The 21,023-nt window shown below is 32.2% G+C and overlaps 2 protein-coding genes across 5 annotated transcripts; both read right to left on the bottom strand.

Annotated features, from left to right (window-relative positions):
- Positions 1–5,137: 5,137 nt before the first annotated feature.
- Positions 5,138–8,745, bottom strand: LOC107933838 (probable nucleolar protein 5-2). 2 transcript variants are annotated; one of them, XM_016866132.2, is made up of 9 exons: positions 8,594–8,745; positions 8,195–8,300; positions 7,972–8,013; positions 7,709–7,888; positions 7,457–7,621; positions 6,722–6,922; positions 6,060–6,557; positions 5,847–5,978; positions 5,138–5,763 (listed from the first exon to the last, which is right to left on the bottom strand). In XM_016866132.2, exons 2-9 carry the CDS (start codon positions 8,270–8,272, stop codon positions 5,356–5,358), a joined length of 1,704 nt encoding a protein of 567 aa, XP_016721621.1. In that variant the 5' UTR covers positions 8,273–8,300; positions 8,594–8,745; the 3' UTR covers positions 5,138–5,355. The 2 variants fall into 2 exon arrangements, with proteins under 2 accessions (XP_016721621.1, XP_016721622.1); XM_016866133.2 differs by having other exon boundaries at positions 8,496–8,681.
- An 8,911-nt stretch (positions 8,746–17,656) lies between these two features.
- LOC107933867 (double-stranded RNA-binding protein 2) lies at positions 17,657–20,674 on the bottom strand. Of its 3 annotated transcripts, none has more exons than XM_016866169.2 (4): positions 20,511–20,674; positions 19,726–19,973; positions 19,318–19,537; positions 17,657–19,027 (listed from the first exon to the last, which is right to left on the bottom strand). In XM_016866169.2, the coding sequence occupies exons 2-4, from the start codon at positions 19,969–19,971 to the stop codon at positions 17,904–17,906; spliced, it is 1,590 nt and encodes a 529-aa protein (XP_016721658.1). In that variant the 5' UTR covers positions 19,972–19,973; positions 20,511–20,674; the 3' UTR covers positions 17,657–17,903. The 3 variants fall into 3 exon arrangements, with proteins under 3 accessions (XP_016721658.1, XP_016721659.1, XP_016721661.1); XM_016866170.2 differs by having other exon boundaries at positions 20,199–20,512; XM_016866172.2 differs by lacking the exon at positions 20,511–20,674 and adding an exon at positions 20,337–20,458.
- Positions 20,675–21,023: the final 349 nt, after the last annotated feature.

Raw genomic sequence — 21,023 nt, 5'->3', positions numbered from 1 at the left:
TTTTTAAATTTTAAAAAATTCGGAAAAGTAAGTTTTATTTGTAACATTTTTCAAATTTATTACCCAAACTCGAATTTTTTTATTATTAAATAATAATTCAACCCGTACGTTGAATCTATCTAACCGAATGGAATAATCCAATCTTTGAACAAATGTCTTCTTTTTTCTTTTTCTTACTTTCTTTCTTATCAATTTCGTCCTTAATTTTGTCTCACATTTGCAATGCTAAGGTGCAATATATATATATATATATATAATATTTTATGTATTAAAGCTATTAACATCTAGAAAAAGATAATCCACCAAGGTTGCTTTTAAAAGAGAGAAAGATCCTAGTATAATTCATGTACTCAATAAAGCTTCTATTTTTAATTCCTAATATTATTACTTTATTTTTTTTATCAAAATATATGAAATAAAAGTACTATCAAATTCTCCAACACCTATTTTTTATTTTAGGGTGCATCTCGTATTTATCAGACAGTTTGTAAGCACTTAATAAAGACAGAGGCGAAATAGGCATGCCGTTACAAGTCAGGATATCGTGACGAGTTCTCTAATTGATGGAGAGGGCGATGTTGTGACGAACATGCATGAGACGTCATGATGATACAACATATTCCTCAAATAATACAGTCGCGTTTTGACAGCCAAGCAGGACTTCTTCCAGTCGAACTCTGATTACTTCAGGCAAAGGCGAATCAGGGAGGACTGGCATGGGCCCTAGCCCCTCCTAAAATGGTAAATTTCTATTTAAGCCCTCTAATATTTTTAAAAAATTTTAAGTTAGTAAAGATAACACTTTGACCCCCTAAAATTATAACAATTCGATTTAATCCTTTAAAATTTGTAAAGATATAAACTATAAAAAATTAAAATTTCATTCGACCCCCTTAAAAAAATTGTTCTGGCTTTGCCCTTGACTTCAAGGTTATTTTAGTCGTTTTAGCCCTTTAAACTCAGTTTATTTAAAGGGACCTTGTATCTCTGTTTCGATAAGGCAATTAAAGATGTAGTACTACAGAAATTTTTTTTAGGGCGACAAGATGTAGTCGTATATGAGCTTTGGTGAGAGTTTTCATGCTAACTATGAAGAGAATTTTGTACCCCTTTTGAGAGAGAATTGTATGAGAGTTATGTTTTATTTTCAGGATTTGGGTTTGTACGTTTAGTATATTTAAGTTTATTTTTTCCATATTGTACTCTCGTTTGTTTGCTTATTTAGTGAAAAGTCGAAGTCTCTTTTTCCCGTGATTTTTATCCTCTTCGAAAGAGTTTTCCTCATAAAATTTGTGTTCTTAATTTTCTCTTTTATTGTTTATATAAGTCGATGCCAACATTTATTATTTTTATTTATTTTACAAGCAATATATATATGAAGTAGTGACCTATACTTTTAAGGCAAGTCCTAAATTTTAAAAAGAAATTAAATTTTATTTATGTGAAATCATTCATTTCGTTAAAAGAAAAGGAAATAAATGAAGAGAGAAGAGAGAAGTAGGAGAGGAGAGAGAGACAAAACTCTTTTTCTTTTGTATATAATACTTTTTGTTGTAATATTATGTAATATAAAGAAGGATTGGATTGTAATTACACTTTTACTTTATTTTCCTCCATTACAAAGCTAAAATGTGCTTTATGCAAGTGCTATTAATCTCTCTTTTTATTTCTTATTTTCTACATAAATAATATAAACTTAAAGTCACTTATAGCTTTGGATAATAACTAGTTCCTATGTTATGTTAAGATAAATTTATAGAAGGATATAATTTATGAGTAGAAGGGGTTTATAAGGTGGGTCGAAAACTAGTTATAAAAATATTTTAAGTTCGAGTTTAGTTCATTTAAATGGCTCGTTATACTGATTAAAGAATAAAAAAAAATATTGTTTATTTAAATTGAATTATATAAATATTAGTATAAAAGTTTTTATATATTTTTATTATTTCTAAACAATAAAACGGATTGGATCGAGTCAAGTTGACAAAATATCAATTCAAGCTTAATTTAAAGCATGATGGCCCATCCATTCTAGAACACCTCTAATTTAGACCTACTCATGGGTCGGGTGACCCGGCCCGACCCGAAGGCCTGTACGAAAAGTGAGATGGTTTGGATAAAAATATAGGCCTGAAAAATGAGTTTGGGTAAAAAATAATACCTGTTTAGAAAACAGGTCAAGCCTCGGGTAAGACTTTTTCAGCTTGGGCCCAGCCCAAATATGTAAAATAAAAATTGCAGGTTTTTTTTTGCTTTTTTTACTGTTATTTTGCTATTTTCTTCTTCTTCTTCTTTTTCACTATTTTACTACCAGTTTACTATTATACTGCTACTATTTTGTTGTTATTGTATAACTTTTGTTTTATTTTTAATTTTGTTACTATTTTAAAGGTATTTGCTTGTTAAATTGCACATATCATAGTGTTATTTAAGTATACATATTTTTTAAAATTTATTTTCAGTTTGTTCGGAAACATTTATTTTAATGTTTTTAGTATTTGTGATGTATTATATTTTAGACCCATTTTCCAAATCCGAACCTAATAAACGGGCCCAAAATTTAATTAAACCCGACCTAACCCAGTCCGTAAGCAACTCTACTCTAATTACAACAATATTACATAGTTGTTAAAACCTATTAACTTTTAAATTTATTGTCAAAACATTTCCATCTAATCAAACCTAAAAAAATTATCAATAAAAACCATAATTAAGTTAAAAAAAAGTTTTAAAATTAATTTAAATAAAAATGTAATATATTAAATAAAAATAAAAATTTCAACTTCCAATAAAAATATATTAAAAAAATACTAATAATATTACAAAAATATTTTAATGTTTTCAATCAATCATCTTCATCATCAACAAAGATTTTTGTTTTTCAAATTACTTAATTTTTAATGCAATTAATTATACTATCACTTTTGTTCCTTCATTCAACTTCAGAAGAAAAAAATCTTATTAATATCAAATAATAAGTATTATTAAATATCATATAATAATAATATAAGAATCAGCATAAAATAATAAAAATCATACACATCAAATAACAATGAAAACCGAACATTTTTGGGTGATGAAAACAAAACCCATCAAGTAATACCATACGCACTTGTGATACGTGGGCCTCTAGTTTCATCATGTGCGTATATCTTATATAAATTCTATCTGATTCTTTTTAGTTTAGTTTGATTCTTTGTCTATTATGCTTTATATTAGTTTAATTCTATGTTATAATTTCTCGAACATATATCTGTACTTATGACTATATTTATAATACTAATGCTTTCGAAATAAATTGATTCTTTCGTAACGATAATTAAGTGAGATTTAATATCGACCTTAAGCTTAATTAAGTGAGAATAGCAGTAACATTGATAATAAAAAAATATAATAAAAATGGTGTTATATTACATTTAAAACACTACTAAAATAAATAATTATAATTATTGTTTCCTATATCAATAATGTTTTATTATATTTATTTGAAATGAAATAATACATTAGATTACTTTTGTTATTATGATATATAATTAATAAGAGAAGTAAAATTTATATATAATTTATTTAAAATATAAAAATTAGTAACATATTAATATATTATTATTTTAATATTAATTTAGTGATATAATTAATAATAAAAAGTTGGTACAAGAATGGGGATGTGGGATATAATATATGTATAATTTTGAGCCAAATAGAGACAGCTTTTTGGTAACCCTTACCAAATTTAATGATCTAAATTCTTTCATTATTTTTAAAATAATATTTTAAAATTTATTTCATTATTTAAAATATAATTTTCCTATTAATATTTATTTTTATAATTTACGAAAAATAGTATGATTGTAACTAAAAGAATCATCCCCAGACTCAACCTGATGCAGATGAAATCAGCCTGATTTAAGGGACCGGCCTATTTTGCATTCAAGTTAAAACATCGTAGCATAGGTACTTCAACGTCACTATCTGTATCCATTAAAAGGAGGTTCCTCACCTACTTCCTCCGCCATTTATACAAGCTTTTTGTTTTCTTTTTCATGGAGATAAGCAGGAAACAACACAATCTGCCCAAGGGTTATTATAATTATAAGTTTGCCATTAAATGCAAACCACTGTTGGAGGATTTTTGAAGGTCATATCATCATATCTATATGTTAAATAAAGAATATTTTAAGAAGAATGAAGAGTACAAGGTGCATCACTTTTAAGTACCAATCCATATCCTCTGTCCATTAGATTTCATCTTAAATAGACACGGTAGAATCTCTCAGTTGTTGTTCATCACTCTTTAACCATGTTCAAAAGCTTCAAATAATCACAACTTCTAGTACATACTAAAGATGTTTCCTCGCATAATAACCTGAAAAACAGAAAGATATAAGTTAAAAAACATGTTTGTTTTTTTCCTGATGTCCCACAGAATTATCCCTTCAGCTTTCATGCTGCCTGGGAAACCATTGATGCTTTGCGTGGTACCAAATGAGCAAATGTAAATAGGAATTGCATGCTTTGTCTCAAATACGGACTATTTATGTTTCTTGAAATATTTGTGTGGAATACAATATATATATCCGTATTTGAAACTCGTTCTTGACTTTGGGTATCGTAGCTATTGGCATTTTCTGCTTCGAAAACAGAATACTGCTTCCAGGCTAAAACTAGCTTGGAGGATTCATCAAGCAGCAACGATGGGCAATGAGGCAAAGCACCTTCTAACTGATCCCTGAGACAAATTTTAGATATTTGTTTGTTAGGGACAGAATCCCAAGCATTGACTTCAATCCCCGTGATATTATGTGAAAAAGTTAAAAAAACAGTATAATTAAGACATCAAGAGGAGAGTAACAGGCATTACCATCATTATTGTCTCACATGTAACAACAAAGCGAATTATGCTAAATCTTATCACAAGATATGAAAATTATCAAACAAGATCCAATGCTTAGCATCCATTGTATCAGTCTCAGCACAGCTCCCACAACTTCTAAGTTTCAAGTGTTGTTAAACTTTGGGAAAAGTCATTCAACACGCTGGTATTCCCATTGAATAATAATATACTTCATAACTAGTTGCTAACTAGAAGTAAAAGTAGAGTAAATGCTTGAAGAGTAACTGGGTTTGGTTACCATTTCCATAAGAAAATGAACTTAAATTAAAAAGAAAAGTTGATATATCCTTGCAATTGTATCCATAAAGAAGCTGAAAATACATCTAAATTAGGTTTAATGAACACTACAAGATAATCAACATCTCAAAAAATACCGCATTTTACAAGCACAAGTGTCTAAAACCCTATATTACCCAAAACTTGTTAGGCAGCCAATCACCACAAACTTTATTGATTTCCCCACCTCAATCCTCACTTTTCTTCTTCTTCTTCTTTTTCTCTTTCTTGGTCTGCACCTCAGGTTCTTCCTCTTCTGCATGCTTTCTCTTCTTCTGTTTCTTTTCTTCTACTTCAACATTCTCCCCATCATCCTCAGCCTGACGTTTCTTTTTTTTCTTCTTTTCCTTTTCCTTTGGCGCAGGCTCTTCTTCGGGTTCATTTTCATTTGTTGGTAAAACTGCCTCCTGATCAGCTTTCTTTTGCTTTTTCTTCTTCTCTTTCTTCTCTTCATGGGCAGGCACATCCACTGCTTCCTCTGCCAGAGCAGGTTTGGCCTCAGTCTTTTTCTTCTTCTTTGGGACCGTGTCTTGCTCCTCTAGAGCAGTGGAGTTTGTTATTTGCCCAATAAGTGAATCTGCTGCAGGGTTGTAGGTCTGTATAGAAAAAATTGTATCACTAACCACTTAAAGGACTAAAAACACTAAACGTAATAACTGATGAATTCAGATGCACAGACCTTAGCAGGAGTTATCAACCCAGCCCCCTTCTTCCGATCCTTGTCATAGACTTCTATCTTTGGCTTGCCTTTAGCTGAACCAGCAGAACGCCCCAATTCTTTGCCTTCAAGTGCTCTTAATCTTGCTTCAAGCTAAAAAGTATAGCATGTAAGGCATTTATTTATTGGAAGGGATGAGGGGAGGAATAAGCCAAACACAAGTTTATAGTTTACCTTGGCTCGGTTCTCAAGTCCCATGGAATTATCTTGGTCATCTCCAAGAGCATCACATCGAATTGCCAGTGCAGCCTTCGCAGCAAGTGACCTGGAAATCTTCCCCTTGTGCTTAGGTGCTGCCTGACCAACCAAGGATGCATGGTAGATAAGACCGTATTTCGGAGTAGAATGTTTCGTCTTAAGAGCTCTGAAGAGAGCCTTTTCAGCACCAAGAATCTGAACAGTACTTCCAGGTTGCTTTGCAAGATTCAACAAACTGCCACCGTGAGCAATAAGGCGAGCACCAACAAGTTCACCGACAAGAGCAGTCAAGTTTGGTGCAACAGTGTTCATCCTGCTCTTCAAATAATCATACAGTTGTGCTCTGTATTCAGCAAGATTTAGAACCTGATCACATAGTTCTTTGATATTAATAAGATCAAGGTCATTAATTTCAGTTCCCATGGATATAACTGCTGCCTCCTTCACTTCAGTTTCAACCTCTTCCGGTAATATCTATCAAAATTCAAGGAAAGAAAAAGAATAAGGAAACAGTTACTTTCAAGTACTTTATGTACAGTATTTTGCAAGCCAATCATAAGCTTCATATTAATGTATTGGAACAGTTGATAATAAAGCTCGGGAGATTAGCTTTCTGATTAATAAATTGAAAGTCTTACCTCTGAGAAGTCAAGCTTTGCAGCATTAGCACGGTCACCCATTAGCTTCACTGCCTTGGCGTATTGTATATTGTCCTGTATAATCTTAGTAAGCTCTGGAAAATGCCAACCATACCATTCACGAATCCTCATTGCATACGTGTTGAGCTCTTTATCAAGATCATCAAGCAACCCAATCGCTTGAACGATCATAGTATCAACCTAAAATGATACAGGTATACTGTCATGATAGCTCCAAAGAACTACATCTCATAATGTTATGGAAGTTCCTTAAAACAGAACAGATATCTGACAGCACAAAAATTCCACCTTATATATACCACCTATACATATTAACGCCTCTCCCAGATAACACCAACCAAATAAGAGAGATGCAACTAGTTTAGCAGAGATAAACTTTTACATAAATAGGACATCCTTTTTTAATGGAAGTTCTCAATCAGCATTAAAGGATTAGCTCTATGAAAACGGTTAACTCATTTTGCGTTTTTTAGTGCTTTCATTCAGTAATCAGTAGGTCATTAGCATCAAATCAAACAAATGCTACGAACTAGTACACTGTAAAATGAATTTTTATCTCACTAAAGTTATCCCTCCTCTGATATTCCAAATCTTATACGAGCTTAATTACATATTTCTACCATTGGTAATTTTTTGACACAAACCCTCCCATTCAAAAAGGAAATAGATAATGTTTGATCAAGTTTGCAAGAAATTATCATAACATAAAAGTACCTTATCGGCGCTGAACTTCAGCTTGTATCTAGAGAGACTATGAGACAAACCAAGACTCATAGGAGCCAAATCTTGTGCACCTAGACCAGAGATGAGTTCTGTCAATTGAGTTCTCACCCCTCTGAGCAGCTCCATAACAGCATTATTGTGAACACAATCAATTTTCTGCATACAAGTAGTTCCACTTAAAATATGATTCAACTGAATGGAACAGCGGAAAATCACCACATGATCTGAAGAGTATTAACAGACCAGTTTTTCCTTAATTGCATTTCCAAGTTTTGAATCAGCCACTCCTAGTGTTTCACCATCACAATGAGCACGCAAGAACTTGCGCAAACCTTTGCTGGGCGTGCTTTCAAGTAGTTTCGTTGCGGCTTCCAATGCTTCTGCTGTGTTTTCGAACTTGGAAAAGGCTTGCAACGAGACAACCTAATAACATCATAAAAATTATCGGCCAGTTCCTAGGTAAAGAAGATCCACAGTAAAAAATGCTCAAAACCATAAATAATAACCTTTCTTGTTGAATCTGCAGCCAAGAATTCTTTCGACAAGTCCTACAACAACAAAAATTTCAATTTCAATTTCAATTTCAATTTCAATTCAAAATTGAAAAGTTCCATAAACTAAACTACAAAGCCATTAATTTCATTCAATCAAGACCGTTTTCACAGCTCAAAACTAAATTCTAGAAAAAATATTTCAACATAATGCTCAAAGATTTAAAGATCAAAATACCTCAACTTTGTTTAGCTTCCCTTCATCCAATACTTTGAAAAGGGCAAAGCCCGCGGGAGTCTCGAACAACACAAGCATTTCTCAACCTTCCCCCCAAAAAACAGACCTAAAATCATCACAATGAACTTACGGTTAACAAACAATCAAACTTCAAACCCACTAAACTTAAAAGTCCCCAAACATGATCAAAAAGCAATCATTCTTCTTTTTCCAAATTAAAAAAAAAGTGCTAAAAAAAAACAACATTTAGGCTCTTCTAAATGATCCCATTAGAGTTGAAGTTACAGTAAACAAGACCTACCACCAAGAAAAAGAATTGCAAAGTAAAATCACAGGAACAAGCAGATGAACAGTGAGGACAATAGAAACTAACTCAAGAAAACCCTAAATTTCTTTTACCTAAGTATTTTTGGACTGCTGCGTTATTGAGAGAGAGAAAGAAGGGTTTAGGGTTTTAAGTCGCCACTTATATTGCCGTATATTACGATTTCTGCAGTAGGGTTTCTCTTTTTTTATTTTAGAACAATTTCTTTTTTTCTCTTTTATTTACTTTTTGTTTTGCAATTTTTGATGTTTGATGATGTAGGATATTCAAGCATTAATTTAAGTTATAAAATTTATCTATAATTAGATTTTTTTGATAAAAATAATATAATATTAAATAAAATATAAATAATTGAACTTATTCTCTATTAAGTAATAAATAATTCCTATCTATTTATCACTTAATTGTGAGTTATCAAACATGATTAAAAAAATTATGATGTTTGATAATTTGAAATTTTAAGAGTATTGAAAATTTAAGTTAAAATTAATTAGATTATTTGATAAATATAGATTTTAAATTATAAAAAAATAAAACTCTACATTTTATCATTAATTTTTGAACATTTCACCTTAATTTAAACAAAACTCAATTTTTTAAATAAATAAATTAAAAATATTCTCCCAAGTGTTAGCAGCTCTTATCTACTCATTATTTTTCGCACTTTTTTTTATAAAGAAATTCTATTAGATTGTTTTTATTTTGGATTATCGAGCCTGTATAAAAGAAATAAATCAATGAAAATGTTAATTTTCTCTATTAATTATAAAAAAATTCTATCTCATAGTTTTCATGATGGATTATCAAACATGTTTAAAAAAATTAAATTGCTAAAAATATCAAATAGGGGCCTACGTATCGAATTTAAATTATAAATTTTGTTTCATATATTAATTAAAATTAAATATGGAAAATAATTAGATTTTTAATAAATGATAAGATAATCTTAAATGAAATGTAATAAAATAAGAAACAATTGAATTTATTCTCTATTAAATGATAAGCAGTCCTTGTCATTTTTCACAATTTTTTGTAGAAAAAAAATTAAATTGTTGAAAATATTAATTTTCAATCGATTGAATTTTTTCAACATTGTATCAAAGAGGGCCTTAACACACAATTTGTTACACGAGTTTGACACTTTTTTCTAGCATGGTACTTGTGTTGTTTTTTTTATTCAATGCGGTACTTATATTTGACAAAAGTCATACATTTTGGTATTTGAATGTATCTTTGTTAATTTTTTAGTGTTTAACTCGGGTTTTAAAGTTATTTTTGATAGAAATTCATAATTAACTAATAAAACTCAAATTAAATCACATCGGTCGAAATGCATTTGACAAACTAAACGTAAAATTAAACAAATTCATAACTAATATTAAATTTATTATATTAAAAAATCAAGAAAAATTCAAACCTAATAATATTAGCAATTAACTTTTATCAAATCAATCATAAAATCCAAATTAAACACTAAAGGGTTAACACTTTTTACCTTTAAATACCAACTAAAATATATAACTTTTATCATATATAAATATCAAATTAAAAAAAAACACAAATATCATATTTAAAAAAATCTAACTCATGTAGCAAATAATATAAAGTATATCAAAAATATCTTGTGGCCTTAACATGAAGTTAATATGGTAAACAATAAATTATTTAAACAAAATAAAATTAGTTAAAAAGCTTAAACCCAACTAGATTTAAACACATCTATAATATGTAAAGAAAAATTATATAAAAAATAAACAATAAAATTGAGGCTTTAAAGATTATGGTATATTTAGGTATTTTTATAAAAAAAAAATGAACTTTGGATATTTTTCAATGATTGATTCATGATAATAATTTAATTAAAATTTTATTTTGTCAAATTAAATTATAATATATAATTAGATTTGTTTATGGGTTGGGTTATCTGCCTAGGCTCGAAGGTCTATTTGAAATTTGGAAGAGTTTGAGCAAAAATATTAGACCCGAAAAATGGAATTAAGCAAGAAAATTAGACCCATTTAAAATATGGACTTGGGCTTAAACATTCGACGCCCAAGCCTAGCTCAGTCCGGCCTATCCGTTTAAGTTTATAATACTTTATAATATTTTTTTTTTAAATTTCAACTGAGATATAATAAAAGAGCCAAATAGGCTTAGTAGTCCAGTTAAGCAGACCTAAAACAAAACTAAGAAAAAACAGAACAGGCCTCTAACGTATTGGCCTATAATTCAAAAAAACAAACTGAAAAAAGAAATGGCCCTAATAAAATAAGAAAATACAAATAAAGAAAATAATACTTCTAGAAATCTCAGTTGATCAGAAACAGCTGGCCTCCATTATCTTTTCATTTCCCATCACCGACCCAGCCATTAATAGTAGCAGATTTCCCCAAATCTTTTTTGCCGTTTGCTACTCCTTCCAACAATCACCTTTTTGCTCTTAATCTTAATATCTTGGATTCATCCTCTCCGCTGTTTGTCGGACGGTATTTGGAATCGCCCCAGCCAGGTAATGTTCTTCTCCCTTCTTTAAAGCTTCTATTGCAACCAAATGGGCAAAAATATTATCAGTTCTCAGAATATAACAAAAACAGATACTATTAAAATTGGTTTTAATCTCTTGAATATCTTTGATGATTGCTCTGATGACCGATCTGTCTTGTTCTGAACTTTGACACTTTTTGATAATCGTTTTCGAATCTCCCATTATTTGTAAATCTTTAAGCCCCATAGATCTTCCTAACTCTAAGGCTTGTAACCCTGCATGTGCTTCTACCGCGAATGGAGTTGTAATGTTGGTATGGATTACTGACTTTGAGACCAAAATCTCCCCACCCTGGCCTCGAACAATCAGTCCCGAAGCAGATCTTGCATTTTGCTGATCAAAGGCCGCATCAAAGTAGACTGAGATTCTCGTACATCTCTCAACAGTTCGCAGGACACCATTTCCTGCCAAGTTAAGTTTCTTCTCCTCGATTCCTCTTAGCTCAAAGAGAAAATCTGACATTTTATGAGAGATATCCCTGCTTGTTGTTTACCTGTTTTCGTAAACAAATTGTTCTTGCTTGTCCAGATGATCCAAAGCCCGCAACAGAAAAGTCAGCACTGTTCGTTTGTCCCGCGACTAAAAACCCATGTAAGCCAATTCCAAAAAGTATCTTGAGTATTAATAAGTATCCATGATAATTGTGTGAGTCTCCAAACTTCTTTTGTTGTAGAGCATCCACGAAAAATATGATTACAGTCCTCCTCTTCCAGTTTGCATCGAGGACATCGAGCATCTACAACTGTTCGTTTGATCTTCAGATTAGCAAAAGTAGGAATGTAATTCCAAGAGATTCCCCATATTGTAACTTTGATTTTCGGAGGAATTTGTAAATTCCATAGTTTTTTGTAAAAAAATTTAGTCTCGGTTTGTAAATTAATAAGATTTTGAGTACCCTCCTATAATAGTTTGTAGGCGCTCCGAACTGAAAAATTGCCAGAGGGTTCTCCTCTCCAGACTTGGAAATCTTCATTTGCTGTCGCTGCCAATGGAATTTGCAAGATCTTTTTAACAACTTTCGCATTGAAGGTAAAAGAAATTATATCAGCTTTCCACTCTCTTCTATCTACATCAATCAAATCCGAAACTAACTTAATATTTCCATCTCTCTGATGATTTTGCAATCTGTCGTCTTCATTGCCCGAAATCCAGAGGTCCTCCCAAACAGAAATACGATCCCCTTTGCCAACCTTCTAGCAGAGACCTTTTTCAAGAATACCTTTTGCCAACCAGATACTTTTCCAGGTGAGCGAAGGTAAATTTCCTAATTGAGCCGTTAGAAAACACGGATTCAGATAATATTTAGCTTTCAATACTCGGGCTAACAAAGAATCTGGAAAATTAATAAGACTCAACCCTGTTTAGCTAATAATGCGATATTAAATTTATCAAGTTTTCTAAAATCAAGGCCACCTGCTTCTTTCAAGACATACACATCTTTACACGCACACTAATGGATCCCCTTCTTTCCCCGATTTTCCCCCCACCAGAATCTGGCTATTATACCTTCCAACTCGTTACAAAGAGACTTAGGAAGTAAAAAACACGCCATAGAATAAGTTGGAACTGATTGTAATACTGCCTTAATAAAAACCTCTTTTCCACCTTGAGAGAGGTATTTAACACTCCAGTTATCAATTCTTTGTTTTAATCTGTCCTTCAAGCTTTGAAAAGCTGCTTTCTTTCTTCTGCCCACTAAATTTGGAAGTTCTAAATACCTTTCTAGATTATTCGATCTACGAACACCGAGCATTCGAACAATAACTCTTTTTTCTTCCTTTTGCGTATTTGTACTGAAGAAGATTGTGGATTTATTATAATTAACACATTGGCCAAAACTGAGCTCATATTCCTTTAAGATATTCTTCAAAACAGTAGCTCCTCTCTCTGTGGCTTCTCCAAACAGAATGCAATCATCCGCGAATAACAAGTGTGAAATCTGCGGACCATTTCTACTAACTTTCACTCCTCGAATTAAATTTCCTTCCATTGCTTGCCTTAGAATACTAGAAAGTCCTCCACAAAACAGAAATAAAAATGGACTCAAAGGATCTCTCCAAAGGATCTCATTGTCTAAGGCCTCTAGACGGGAAAAAACTTTCTCCATTGACGCCATTGAGAACCACTGAATATGATATTGTTGAAACACATTTCATCAACTTGTCAACCCACTCTGAATCAAACCCTAATTTCTTCATTATTTTTTCAACAAAGCACCATTCAACCCTGTCATATGCCTTACTCATGTCTAGTTTCACTGCCATAAGCCCTTTTTTTTTCCTATTCTTTTATTCTTCAAAGAGTGAAGAACTTCATAGGCTAATAAAACGTTATCGCTAATTTGTCTCCCAGGAACAAAAGTACTTTGAGCTAAATCAATACATCTATTCATCACGAGACGGTGACAGTTTGCAATAACTTTGGCCAACAATTTATAAAGCACATTACATAAACTGATTGGTCTAAAATTGATGATATTCATAGGATTAGGAATTTTAGGAATTAAAATTATATTCGTTTTGTTTATTGAGCTGACATCCATACCTCCATTCAGTAGATTAAGGCAGAATGATGAAACTTCCTCTCCGATAATAGACCAGCATTTTTGGTAGAATATTGCTGGGAATCCATCCTCTTCTGGTGCTTTTGTTGAGTCTAACTCTGAAAATGCCTCACAGATCTCTTCTTTTGTGTACTTTGCCTTCAATGTCAGATTGTCCTCATCGAAGATACATTGCTTAATTCCTGCCAGAATTCTGTTGTAATTTCCCCTCCTCCCAGCTGAGAATAGCTTTTGGAAATACAACCTAGTAATATCCTCAATTTCTGAAATATCTTCTGTTTCCTTACCATCATCTGATTCCATTCTGCTGATAAAATTTTTTTGACGTTTCTAGGTTGCCTGTTTATGAAAGAACGCTGTATTTTTGTCCCCAAATTTCAGCCAATTAACCCGCGCCCTTTGTTCCCAATAGCATTCATCTTTTTCAATCTCAAAATTAAGTTGAATTTTTGTGTCAATGAGCTCTATCAAATTTTCATCATTTCTTTCATTCTCCTCCAAACTACCAGTTTTAAGATTAACATCATTTTCTTCCCTTTCCTGCTATTTTGTATCTTATCAGCCTATTTTATAATACCTCTCTTCAAACTTTCCATCTTGCTTAGCACGTCACCTTTGGTCGTTCCCTAAAAATACTTTGAACTTCATAAAAGAAACTGTCCTCCAGCACTCTAAAACCTCTATCAATTTTTTTCTTATCCTCTTGCTTGGTAGTAATGAGCAACAGACAATGATCTGAAACAGAGTGAGACATATGTCTAATTTGAAATTTCGGGAACAAAGAAATCCATTCTTCCGTAGCCACTCCCCTATCCAATCGTTCTCGAATATTTGTTTCTGGCAGATTTCCTCTTTCCCAAGTGAACCATCTTTCAGAGACTCCCATGTCCCTAAGATTGCAATCCTCTAAAACCGTTCTAAAAGCTTCCATTCTCCTTTCCTCTCGAGGTAAACCCCCCTTTTTTTCAAAGCCATATAAAATTTCATTAAAGTCACCACAAACCATCCAAGGCAACTCCCTTACATTACTCAATTGTCTCAGCAAGTTCCATGATTCTTCTTTATTCGAATAAGGAGAACCATAAAATCCTGTAAATCTCTAATTCTTTTCCCCATCTGCGTCCTCAATTAGCACATCAATATGACTTTTGGAATAGCTTTGAAGTCTGATACTGATATCCCCACGCCAAGCCATACATAATCCACCTCGAGATCCTGTTGCGTCCACTTCAATTCCATTGAGGAAACCACACCTTCTTCGAATTTGCTCCATTCTCCTTCTGTCAATCTTTGTCTCCATAAAGAAGACTATATGGGGACTGTATAACCTCAGCCAATGCTAAAGTCTATGCACTGTCCGTGGGCTCCCCAAACCCCGGACATTTCAGCTTAAGATTTTCATTGTGACCGGTCAGCTTGCCTCTTGGCAGCCGCCGATATAACAATATTAGCATCTCTAACTCTTCGGTTCCTTAACTCCAAAGTGCTATTCTCTTCCTTGGCAAGAACGTCTTCAATCTCCCCCCTTGCTCTCTTCTTCCCTTCCTCCACAGAAAACACCCTATCCTCTAAATCATGATCCATCAAAGTATACAAAGTTTCACCCTTTTTGAATATCAATGATTGTCCTTCCAGATTAAATTCTAATATTGGATCTATATTTCTGTTTTGTCCCAAGATTCTCCTTAAATCTCTCGTACTAGATTCTAATACTTGAAGCTATTCTTTATTTCCACCCCAATCTTCTTCATCTTCTCGCAACCAAACGCTATTCATTGCTAGAGCTCTTCGAGATTGAGCTCTTAAAGATAGATCCCATCCCATCTCCCTAACTTCCACTCCTAATGCCATCTTCGCTTCACAAAATGAGTCGCTATGTCCCAATCACCCACAATAGAAGTAAAAAAGAGATAGTCATTCGTATCTAAATTTGACATATGAACATTTGCCAAAAATAAGATCTGTTTCTTCCTTTTTAGAGGGTATCTTACATCAATTTGAACTCTGATTCTCATAAAATTTCGGTTTTCTTTTTCCAGATTTGATCCATCATACTCCATATGAGTGCCTATAAAGTTTCCCAATTGAATTGCTAGCCTTTCTGAAAAAAAACCTGCAGGAATATCATGAATTTGTACCCAAAAAGGGGTATAGATCAAAGGAACAATTAATGGATCCTCCGTCAGTTGCAACTTATGTAGAAGCAGTAGATGATTATTGAATGTCCACGGGGACCCCTTAAACACCCTCTTTATGTCCATAACATGGAAAAACTGAAATAGAAATTTTTTTCCCTCCTAGATCTCGAATTTGCACCCCCCGAACTGATGCCATAGATTGGCCATTGTGCTCTTCATCGCTGGAAAGTGAATAGTGCTAGTAGTTAAAAAACATCCCACTAATTTAAAAGTCTCTACCTCTGTTTCTGTTCTTGGCTCAAATTGAAACTGTAAGATTTCTTCTTCTTCCTCATTAATCTTCAGCCCAGCAAACTCTGTCTCCATAATTGTAGACGTATGCGAACCAAAACACCAAATCACAAAAGCAAAATAAAACGAAAGAACCAGCTGCCGCCGCTAAATCAATAGATTGAAAAAACAATAAAACAAAACCCTACTAGAGAAGGCAGATAGAGACGTGCCAGAGAAGGCAAGCCTTATTATCTTATTAATACATACTTACTTCTCTTTTGTTTTTAGTTTATAGTATGTTATCTTTATATATTATGTAATTTAGATCACATTAAAAAAACAAACCTATACTAAATATATAATACAACTCTAATGTAAATATTAAAATAATGTTAAGATGACTATATATAAAATTTCAATAAAAATATATAAAATTATTAAATATTAAAATAAAATAAAATAAATATTTTAAAAAATTAAAAAATAATATGGATGAACTTAAAATGAGCTTAGGTTACTCTTTTGCAAATATGGGCAGATTTGGACAAAATTTTAGACCCAGATTTTGGGCCGGACCAGACTTAGGCAAGCCTAAAGTATGTTAATATTATTCTTAGACCCCGCCCAAACTCGGCCCGACCTAACTCATGAACACGTTTATATATAATATCTTAAATATAATTATAATATATAAAAGTAACATAAATGTAATTCAAATCCATAACCAAATTGTTAAATTAAATCTAACCAAATATATGCATGAGATTTTTAGGATGAGAAAACTTTACTTTTATGATACATCATGCATAACCAGATAAGTCTTTTTGGGAGCAAAAAGAAGATGATGATTATTATTAGGGTTAATGTGTACTATACTTTATGTTAAATGTTGAAAATTTTTATTATATTTTTTTATTGATATTTATGGTTGTACTTTTAAGTTAAAGACATTATAAATATCTTAAGTAGATGTCCATCATGATCAAAATAAGTTTTGATCAACTTTAAATTCTAGAAGAAGATCTCTACTTTATTTATACTTTTTATACCTATCTGGAAAATCAAGAAAATACGCTCTCTCATCTTTATTTTCTCTATGTATTTATTTTATAACAAAAGATAAAATTATCCCTATATTTTAGTTCTATTTTGAATTTTGCCACTTCACTTTTGTTTTATTTAATTTGTCACTAAAATTTGATTTTTTATTGAATTTTACAATTCAATTTTAATTTAGTTATATTTAGATGAAAATTTTAATAAAAATTAAGATTATAATTTAATACTTAAAAATAATAAATTAATATAGCATCAAGCATTAATAAAAACATTTACTTATAAAAAATAAACTTAAATCTTTTTTGTTTTTTATTTTACAAGTCTTTCTTTTATTAAATAAAAATTCTATGTTAATTTATAATATTTTAATATTTTATAAATTAATTTGTTAATTACTAAAATAAAATATTTGAAATAATATATTTTTAAAAAAACCTACTTTCAAATCATCAAAATCAATATTAATTGATAAGTTTTAATTAAAAAATCAAGATTAGTGGTAAAATTCAATAAAATTCAAGTTTAATAATAAAATTGAATCACATAAAAGTCGGGTGGCAAATTTAATTATATTTTTAATATATAATGGCAAATATTAATCAAAATAAAGTATAGTGACCAATTTCAATATTCATTGGTAGTGTAGTGACAAATTTACATTTTAACCCTCACTATTATAATAATTATTATAGTAATTAGAGCCAATCTTAAATTAAAAATATGAATTTTCAGTTTTATACAGATTTTAGCAAGCAACTATTTTATTTATTCTAACTACTTCAAGAAAAGATGAAACAGCTCTCCCTCTACATGCTAAGCTTATTGAGTTCCGAAGTTGCAGTTGAAACATCCTCTGAAACATTATCCTTTTTGTCTTTGTCCTGGTTGAAACTTGGTGTTTTTCGTGGTGGTGGAGCCGAGCACACTGGTACAACTGATCTTATTCTAACTGGTGGTGCCATGGAAGTGGGACGCATACCGCCAAGGTTCGTTCTTTCGAACCTGGGTCTGGTTGAAAATGGTGGAGCTCCTGTTCTCATTCTTGGTGGGACAGGCACTTGAGTTAATGTCGGCTTTTGAGTGTTCAGTCTCGTGGAAGAAACAGGGCTCATTGTTCTGATCAGCATAGGCACTGCTTCGGAGGATGGCGGTCGAGAATTTCTATAGTAACTTGCTCTTGAAGAATAGTGTGGTCTAAGATTAGATTCAACAGCATGTTGGGAACCAGCACCTGATTTCCTATGATTGTTTTCCACTTTGCTTTCCAACTTAACATACTTCTGCTTGCGAACATCCTGTTTCGTTTCTTCAACAGACGTTTCGACATTAGATTGACTGGGAACGACATCAGAAGGAGTGTATTTGGATGCTTCTTCTTTTATCTCCTCGTGTATCTCTTGAATGGTCACAGTAGATCTACCCATCAATGGTTGAGAAGTGGAGGGATTAGAGAGGTAAAGAGGAGGGCATGAGGTAGCAATTCCTAGTCTGGGTGTAGTAACATTAGATTCTTGGTCTCGAACTTGAAAGGGCGGGTGACAACCTGGTTGTAAAATTGACTGCATATATGGAAGAATCTGAGGTCTAGGCAGAGGAACTGGAGGAACGGGGAATGTAAACAGGTGGTTTTGCAGCTGCATTAAATGTTCTTGCTGCCATATTTGGTATATAGGAACGGATATTTCAGGAGAGAAACGGTAAGGCCAACTTTGACTCTGCATTGAGTATAGGTTCGGGGTTGATTGGGTTAGGTCTATACATACAGGAATTGATCTAGACTTTCCATACTGGCAATCATATTGCAAACACTGCTTTGATTCTGATGGTTGTAATGATGAAAGAAAACGAGCAATGACAGTTTGCACTTGTTCTTCTCTTCCTTGAGACTCCAAGGAAGGTGGTGAAGATGAAGATGAACCATACCTAGACACTGCAACCACAATACTAGATTAAGTGCCAAGAAAAACTTCAAACCATAGAAAATAAATAAGAAAGTTTTTCTAATAACAACTAATATTAAAATGATCTTTCTTTAACCTTTGATTGAAACCTTTTTCAATGTGGGTGAATACAAAGAAACATACATTGTTTGCCTAGCTAAGTTCGTATGTTTTCTTCATTGTCTAACCTCAAAAGCCTCCCGAGGGAAGGAATAAACAATGCAATTGTTTGATTCTAAATGAAGTAGGAGCCTTTTAATAAAAAGGAAAGGTATCATACACTTTCTCAAGGCAGACCATGCAGACATTGCCGCATTCTTCTGCGCTTTTTTCTTCGTCCTAGCTGGTTCCCCAGTAAAGCTCATCCCTCCGAGCTCAACCATGCATGAAAAGGTAGGAACATGGCCTGGTCCAGATCGAATAGTTGTGTAGACTGGAAGATTTAAACCAGCTCTATGAGCAGTCTCTTGAAGCAAATTCTTATAGACACCAGTTTCATCCTGTGCAGTAGAGATAAACTCTAAAGAGTTTAGCTTCTTTTTTTTCCCGAAATGAATAATCAATAACTGCAAAGTCCAGCTCAAAGACTGATGCAAAACAATTGGTTGCCTAATGCAAATTTGAGTAGGAAAATGGCATCTAAGTAAGTCTAGCTCAATAGTAGATAAAATTTAAGTTGAACGCTTACCAAAATTCTAGCAGCCAATGCTTTGGAAGGGCCTCTGTTGGCAAGCGTATTTAGAGCTACTTCAGCTGCAGCATGTTCGGCTTGTCTCAAAGTAGAGCAAAATGTAGAGCTTTCGAAAGTCTCTCCATTAAAATTGACAGTAGCTTTAAACCGAGGAGCATGATCAGGTCCTTCTCGGATGCATGAATAAGACGGCAGATTAAAGCAACTTCTTTGAGCCAACTCTTGCAGTTGGTTCTTGTACATATCTACAAACATAACACATATTTGTTAACGATTGAAATTGAAACGAAAAATATACAATTTAACTTCACTTCCATACTTATACATTTGCAAAATACATAAGGAAGGTTAATAGTCGATTATCAAAATCATCAGGTAGTGCAAGATTTCACCAAATTCTCAAAAGTGCAACATTAGATTAACAGATAATCAGAACAGCTAAATTGCAAGACATTTAAATCAAAACTCACATCATTAATCTCAAACAGAGTCCATACAATTACATAAGACTCATCAGAAAATGAAAATCTCAATCTAACTATTCCAAGAGGTGCTTTCTTCACTATTGTTCAAATGATCAATAGCCTCAAACTCGAAAAAGACCTTACATTTTCTTTCTGTTCTTTCACTTTCTAATCAACCAACCAGAAACTAAAGTTTCGATCACATGATCCAAACACCCAATTCCTATATAAAGCAAATTCCAAGTAAACAGATAAAAAAAAAAAGTTGAACCTAAATCGATCTGGGTATAAACCAAAACAAACAAGAGGTTAACTGACCTTCTGGGTATGTAGGCTTTCTGGGTATTTCTTTATTGGTGAGTACTTAAAAAAACTCTAGGGAAAGTGATGGAAAGAAAATAATGGGTTTCAGTGTGAAAATGACACTAGTAAAGTTAGCAGTAGCATTTCTCCCATTTTCTTTCAACACTTTAAAAATAAAATAAAAATTGGAGTTTTGGCTTTTGACTGCATTCAAAATGTAAAAAATGACAGCTTTTTTTATTTTCTTCTTCTTTTTCCTGTTGAAAACTTGAAATTTAGATTTCTCTCTGGCTTTAGCGATAATGACAAAAAGAAATTCTTCTTGCAAATTATGCACTTAATATTCGTAAAACCCTCAATGTTGATAAAAAAATAACTAGACGATTCATCAACTTAAAATTCTACACATTATGAAATTTGATTTAATTTCACTTTTCCTCCCTCTATTTTAATATATTCCAAAATAGTCATTAATTTTGTAATCGCATTTTACAAGTCTGAGATAGATTTATACTTAAAAATTAGTTT

The sequence above is a fragment of the Gossypium hirsutum genome, chromosome D11 (genome assembly GCF_007990345.1).
Source record: "Gossypium hirsutum isolate 1008001.06 chromosome D11, Gossypium_hirsutum_v2.1, whole genome shotgun sequence".
Classification (NCBI taxonomy): domain Eukaryota; kingdom Viridiplantae; phylum Streptophyta; class Magnoliopsida; order Malvales; family Malvaceae; genus Gossypium; species Gossypium hirsutum.
This window is presented reverse-complemented; position numbering and strand designations above follow the sequence as displayed.

Coding starts and splice junctions, on each gene's coding strand:
- LOC107933838 (XM_016866132.2), bottom strand. CDS start 8,272: ATGCTTGTGTTGTTCGAGACTCCCGCGGGCTTTGCCCTTTTCAAAGTA. Junction 6,923..7,456: donor TGAAGTTCAGCGCCGATAAG/GTACTTTTATGT, acceptor GTATCATTTTAG/GTTGATACTATGATCGTTCA. Junction 6,558..6,721: donor CAAAGCTTGACTTCTCAGAG/GTAAGACTTTCA, acceptor GAATTTTGATAG/ATATTACCGGAAGAGGTTGA.
- LOC107933867 (XM_016866169.2), bottom strand. CDS start 19,971: ATGTACAAGAACCAACTGCAAGAGTTGGCTCAAAGAAGTTGCTTTAAT. Junction 19,538..19,725: donor CATTGGCTGCTAGAATTTTG/GTAAGCGTTCAA, acceptor TCTACTGCACAG/GATGAAACTGGTGTCTATAA. Junction 19,028..19,317: donor ATGGTCTGCCTTGAGAAAGT/GTATGATACCTT, acceptor TTGTGGTTGCAG/TGTCTAGGTATGGTTCATCT.